The 6836-nt window shown below is 25.8% G+C and overlaps 3 protein-coding genes across 3 annotated transcripts in view; 2 read left to right on the top strand and 1 right to left on the bottom strand.

Moving 5' to 3' along the window:
- LOC117176544 overlaps positions 1-3767 on the top strand; it is a 44516-nt gene extending 40749 nt beyond the window's left edge. The window contains exons 4-6 of the mRNA XM_033366799.1: positions 2778-2953; positions 3053-3199; positions 3473-3767. Of these exons, the coding sequence (XP_033222690.1) occupies positions 2778-2953; positions 3053-3199; positions 3473-3670 (521 nt within the window). The 3' untranslated portion in view covers positions 3671-3767. The remainder of the gene's footprint in view (positions 1-2777; positions 2954-3052; positions 3200-3472) is intronic.
- A 358-nt stretch (positions 3768-4125) lies between these two features.
- Positions 4126-5901, bottom strand: LOC117176542. Its single transcript, XM_033366798.1, has 3 exons — positions 5896-5901; positions 5432-5840; positions 4126-4446 (listed from the first exon to the last, which is right to left on the bottom strand). Exons 1-3 carry the CDS (start codon positions 5899-5901, stop codon positions 4217-4219), a joined length of 645 nt encoding a protein of 214 aa, XP_033222689.1. The 3' UTR covers positions 4126-4216.
- A 635-nt stretch (positions 5902-6536) lies between these two features.
- LOC117176541 (major royal jelly protein 4-like) overlaps positions 6537-6836 on the top strand; it is an 8433-nt gene continuing 8133 nt past the window's right edge. The window contains exon 1 of the mRNA XM_033366797.1: positions 6537-6542. Within this exon, the coding sequence (XP_033222688.1) occupies positions 6537-6542 (6 nt within the window). The remainder of the gene's footprint in view (positions 6543-6836) is intronic.

Below are 6836 nucleotides of genomic sequence, written 5' to 3'. Positions count from 1 at the left end.
GGTTTTGACTAACCTAACATTTGGATATTACATCACGCCAAGTACCATTTTTATTCCAAGACTATTTAGTCGCGCGTAAATGGGAGGAAATAAAAAGTTAGGTAATTATTATTATAACTTACCTGCTTATTAACATCTTTTTCACTCATATAACGACCGGCAAAATGATCTTGACAGGTGACTTGCAGTTTGTAGACGACACTTCACGTTGCACTGGATGAGAAAAAACAGTGTCTAAATGATGCTTTTGCTCTAGATTCTTCGAATGAACCTGTGTGGCTCAAATTTGTTGCAACTCTATTGAACACCGATTTCGGTGTACATTGGAGGATCGGCGATTTTCTGTGAGGCAATATTTCATCGGACGTATTCAGTACTACGTTTATTTGAATCAAGTAATCTTTTTTCTCAGTATTAATAGAAAGTTTAACTAATTTCTTACAAATTCACTTTATTAGTTGAGTATCCATCTCTTTGGTTGAAAATTTAACTATCGGCTTGAAAATTCGTTTTTTATTGTTATTGAAAATCAGTTCTTTTAATTACAAATTTTAATATTTCATTTTACGTTGAAAATTAAACTATTTAAACGAAACTTAACTTTTTTGTCGAAAATAAACATTTTTAGGCTGGAAATTAATCTCTTTTAGTAAAAATTTGATATTTTTTGGTTAAAAGAGTTACTGTTTGGTTAACAGTTAATCTATTTTGATTGAGTATTCAACTGTTTTGTTGAAAATTCCTCTTTTTACATTCTCATCATTTATGATTCAGAAAGTATTAGAATTTGGCACACTTTTTTATGTCCAAAAAGAAAAAAACGTGTTCGTTATCCAGTCATTTTTGATGAAAATTCAAAAAGTGAGCGCATTTTGAAAATTTGTGAGACCCCTTTTCTTCTGAATTTGAAAATTCTGTGTACGAATATTTATAGTATTAAAATAGACAAACAATTTCTCCTGATTACTTTTTTCAGTGAAAATAAAATTCTCAGAAAAACATTGCTTTTTGAAATACCTCCAAGACTGTCATAACAAATTTTGGATTTTTTTGGAAAATCGAAAATTTTTATTGCACAAAGAATAATGAAAAATTCCATTTTGTGTTCAAACTATGTAGGATACGAAAAAAAAGTGAATTAACCAAAATTGTTATCTCAAAAAAGATCTACAATTTCATTAAGAATCACTTCGTGATAGGACGCGTGCCTGTTGTTTTATTTGTGAAAAATAACATTGAAAATAAAACTTAAATAAAGAATTTGGTTAGAATAAAAATATATAATTTCATTGATAATTAGTGTTTTTTATTGATAATTCAACCTCTTGCTTGAAAGTTGAACTTCATTTTAAAAAATCTTTTTTTTTTGTTGGAAGGTTGATAATCTTATTTGAAAATTCCACTTTTTTTAAAGTCATTTTTTTTGTCGAAAATTTAAGGGGTTTGTTGAAAAAATTTTAATTTTAACCAAATTTATGTCGATTTTTAACAATTTCGAAGCGTTTTAAGAAGTTCGAAAGGAAATAATTTAAAAGAATTCAACAAATTTCAAATGATTTTCTACAATTTCGCGAAAGAATGTGAAAGAAATTCTTTTTAAATTTTGCAAGATCAAACAATTTTAGAAAAAAGTTATAGAGATATTACGAAGTTTTAAAAATATACAAATACATTTTTCAACTTAAACGAATTTCAACAAATTTAAAACAAAATATAGAATTTCAAAGATTTAAATCAAAACATTTCAAATCTTTTTAAGAATTTTGAAAGGTTTCAAAAGAATAAAAAAATTTGATTAAGATTTCTGGAAAATATTGTTAATGACTTTCAATTTTTAAAAAGATTTTGAAAGATTTCTAAATATTTCCAAAAGTCTCAAAAAAGAATCTGAAAGATTTCAAGGTAACTTTTTTTTATTTTCCAGAGATTTTTCAAATGGTTAGGAAAAATTTATATAATTAAAAAATATATTTAAAAGTTTTAAACAAATTTTCTAAATAGTGAATAATTTTTAAAGATTTAAAAAAACTTAAAACAAAACGTAGCTTTATTTCAGAATTTGCCTGTTGATTGAAAATGTATCTTTGTAGATTCAAAATTCAACTATTTGGTAAAAAATTACACCATTTTGTTGAAAATTCAACTGTTTAGTTGAAAAAAGTCCTGTTTGTTTGAAAGTTCGACTATGTTTTCGATTGATAATTCACCTTTCTTGGTTGAAAATTCAACTATCTTTAAAAAAAGCCATCTTGTTGCCTTAACGATTCAACTATTTGTTTGAAAATGCAACTGTTTTTGGTTGAAGTTTAATTTGTTTTGTTATAAAATTTAACCAATTTGTTGGAAATTCATCTTTGAATCTTTAAATTTCAAGTAGCTATTTATAAATGCAACCGTATGGTCCAAAACAATTTATTTATATTAAAAAAATTTTAAATTCGAGTTTAAAAGTCAACTATTTTTTAAAACATTCAAATTTTTATCTTAAAAAGTCAACTATTTCATTGAAAGTTTATCTCTTCGTAGAAAATTAACCTGATTTGGTTGGTAATTAAACTTTATTTTGTTGAAAATGCAATATATTTCGAATTGAAATTTTAAGCGATTTATATTGAATACATTATAGTACCTAAAAAACAAATTCATTGAAAATAATTTATTCCCCTATTATTCCCTTGTATTGAGAGCAATTTGGGTTGCGAAGTCTGTTAATATATTATATTTATTTGATATATTTTGAGTGTTTAAACATTATCATTTCTTTAAATCTATTGTAGGTCATCAGCGTTGGTGGAAATTAAAATTACAACATGGTCCAGATATTCCAATAGTTTACACTTCAGATTTGACAATTTCTCGTAAAAATTCAATTCTTTATCTCACAGGATATCCTTCACATGATCTTTTCAGTGTCAGTTTGGATGAATTAAATAATGAAAAAGAACCATTTAAAGTAAGAGATAATTTACTTTAATAATGAAATGTTTACTATTCAATATTTTCAAAATTATGATTGATTAATTTTTAATTTGATAAAAATTTTACTTTTCAGGAAAAAATTCAAAATACAACAGTCTTTTGGCTTGGGAAAAAGTTAGGCTCTTCTTCAGGATTGTTTTTTGATCGTCAAGATGGACTTCATTATTTTTTGATAACTGAAAAAGCCAGCGTTCGTTGGAACACTCGACTTGAATTGATAGTAATTCTTTTTATAATATTAAAAATAATCACATGTTTTTAAACAATGTGCCGTTTAAAGATTGTTTTTTTAATTTCCAAAGGCCTTTAATAACTTCCAAATTACAAACATTTCTAAATTTTGTTATTATGTTTTCTGTTTAAAAATTATGATATTTGGATTATTTTAAATTTTGTTGTTTCCAAAATTTGCGTCCGATAAATACATTATTAATTATATTTTAATTATGTTTAGTTTCAAGAAATTAAATTTTTTAATTTATAATATGTTCAGGCTGAAAATCATCTAGTTCTTCTTCAAACTGAAGATGTCCCATTTATAAACCACTACATCTCCGATGAACAAAAAAATGTATGGGGTCTAACAAACTCCTGGTATCCTTTTAGAAAACAAATGCAGTACTCTGGCAATTTTACAACTAAACTAAGATCTAGAACGGTAAAGATTTTCAACTACAAAAAAAAGGAATAATAAAACATTTAATAATTTATGATGTACTACGAATAACAAATGAATAGACAACTTGTATCGAATAGTCGTTATTTTAATAGTAAAAGAGCAACAGCAAATTGTGAAAAGTACTCATGGAATTTTACTTTGAAAGTTCAATAAAAAACTAATTATAATACTAATTTTTATGGTTAATTTTTTTTAATAACTGGTGTATTGCGACAGATTTGAGATAATTTGAAATCGGAGTGCTTGTATAGAAATCGGATAGGCTATTCTGGTACATTATAACGCTTATAATTTACGAGATCGAGCCTTAACAGTCAGGATTATTGAAAAGGAAGTAAGTCTCATTTTATAGAAATGTAATATATATTTTTAAAATATTTTCAATTTTTCCATCTTCAATCTCATCAAGAATTTATAAATTACTGCTTTCCTTTTGTTAAATTTCACTGGAGGATAGGAATATCTAATTTTAAGTTTATTCTGCATAAAAGGGCTATATCCCTTAGCTTAATAATAAATAAATTAATTAATCAATTTAAAGCCTTTAAAATTTTCTATTTAACAATCTCTAGAAGATTTTAAGAGAGGATGAAGGGACATTGAAGGTCCAGTGCACCCAACTTTGTTTTGAATATAGTCGTGGAAATTGCTCTCAATTACCCACATTAATTTTTTGTATCCTGGGAAAACTTGGGTGGGAAGACGACATTCGTTGCCTTTTTGAACCAGAAGGAAATTTTCCGGTCGGAAAGATAATTCTACGTTCCACATGTAGACATCAGATTCACCTAAAAAAATCAAAAAATTGTAGGTCGTTGATAATTAACCCATTATTTGTTTTTATCTTTTCTTTTTTTAGGTGAATTTATTCGATTAAAAATCGGCTGATTTGAGCAATTTGACCGTTTTTGTTCGCTTGAAATTTGTTATATAATTAATTGTTTGAAGTACACAGTACTAATGTTTTTTAATTTGCAAATAATGATCGCCTGGAAGCCTTTTAAGGATATACACTAGGCTAGATATACACTAGTTTATTTAAAAGTAGTTATTTAAAGGTTTAGTTTTTTCTTTCACTTTATTAAAAAGTTACAATTTTGATTTAATCCTAATAATCAAGGCCTCATTTTATTATTCGAAGGAATCTCTAAATTTCTATTTGGGTTGATTTTATTTAAAAAAATTAATTGAGAAATCATCGAGTTATAATTTTTATAAACAATCATAGTTTAAATTTTAATTAATACCACCCAAATACAATTGTAGAGAATCGTCCGTAGAATAAAATAAGGCCTTGATCATTAGGATGAAACACAAATTGTAACTTTTCGAAACTTCATAAAATATTTCTAATATTTTCTCATGCTTTAAAAGGTCTTAAATATCTTTTAAATGGATCTAAATTTTTCCTTGAATTGTTCAAAATTTTGTAAAACAAAAAAAAAAGAATTTTTCTTGGAAATTTTTTGACATATATCCAATCTTCAAAAATATTTCAGAATTTTTTCGAGAAACTTAAGAAAATTATACTTATAAAACATAAAAAGAGTAGGAAAGGACACTTAAAGTATAAACAGTTATTCTATTAAAAATATTTTTAGACTTTTTGAGACCTTAAAATATTTTTATTGAATGTTTTGAATTTCTTCTAATTGGACTTTATAAAATAAAATATTGTTTAAAAAAGAGGTGATTAAAATTACAATAGTTGGAAAAATTTAAAGCCTCAATTGTCAAGCTTCATAAAAAATTGAATAATTTTTTATGGCCTACCTGTATTTCTGAAGAATATTGCAGAGCCGTTATCAGTTCCAAGCATAACAATTTTATTAATCTTATTTCCAATTTCATCAACTAATCCCTCGGCAGATTCATTTTTCAGATGAGAAGCTTTGATACTGAAAAGCTTATTGGAACCCAGAAAGGTAAAATATATAATTGAAGTCCCACTACTTCGTATCAGTAATAAATAGAGGACGTCTCTTATTTCACTTCCGGAAGTGACAAACTGAGGCAAAACGATTCGGAAGCCCCGGTTGGATGCCACATCAAAAACAATTATTGCTCCAGTTGCTGCATCTGAGATGTACAAATAAATTCCATCAACGGCATAATCTACGACTAAATATTGAAGGCGGGATATTGAACTCACTAAATTGCTTAAATCAACGATTTTTAATATCTGGAATAAAAGAGAGAATTTTATTAACACTTTTTTGTATAGAGGTCAACGATACTCCCATTTGATTCCAAATCCGAAAAAGAAATGCGCTTTCTTTTTCTTTAATTTTGATTTTTATCAAGTGCTAAGAGAGATTTTAACTTGAAATTTCCCATTAAACTTTCATAGGGAAAAACACTTTTTGGAGTTTTTGGAATAATTTAATGTATCAGACACATGGGTTAGGCACCCTCATCACACCCCCAGGGTGCCTTGCAAACTACTCTTAAAACAAAAAATGTCAACTCTTCATGTAATCGACCTTTTGAACAATTTATTCTCGTTTTTTCACTATATTTATTTCTATTGGTCTATTGGAATATTTAACAACATCATTTAATTATTTTTTCATTTGTTATAAATGTGAAATTCGTTTATAAAATCTTTTTTCTCAAAAAAATTCGTCAGTGACAATTTATTATCGTTAAGTGACATACATTTATTTTCACATATTTTTCAATTGTTTAAACAATTAATGATTATTCATTTTAAACATAGTGTAATTTTTTAAACAATATTTTTTTTACCAAATTTGTAATTTTCCGTTCCTGTTTTTAATATTAAAACTTCTGATTGTTCAAAACAATCAATTTTTTAATATTTCTGAATTTTTTAAACAAATTAAGTTTTTTGAAACAAATAAGGACTTATTAAATAATGAAGGTAAGATGCAATTATTGAAATAGTTGATATATAACCTTAATGATAGTTTAAAATAAATAATAATGTATTGCTTAAAAAGTTGGAAAATATTTGCAAATAAATTGATTTCACTTAATGATAATAAACTGCCAATTCTACGAATTTCTGAAAAAAAAAGTTTTTAAAGCAAATAAATTTGTTTAAATAACTAAAAATTTATTTTAAAAATCCTTGTGATAATTTATAAACCCTAACGAGAATGGTTATATTTTCAGATAAAGAATGTATTTTTAATAAAGTAGTTCAAATTTTAAC

This window comes from Belonocnema kinseyi, chromosome 7 (assembly GCF_010883055.1).
Source record: "Belonocnema kinseyi isolate 2016_QV_RU_SX_M_011 chromosome 7, B_treatae_v1, whole genome shotgun sequence".
NCBI classification, from domain to species: Eukaryota; Metazoa; Arthropoda; class Insecta; order Hymenoptera; family Cynipidae; genus Belonocnema; species Belonocnema kinseyi.
This window is presented reverse-complemented; position numbering and strand designations above follow the sequence as displayed.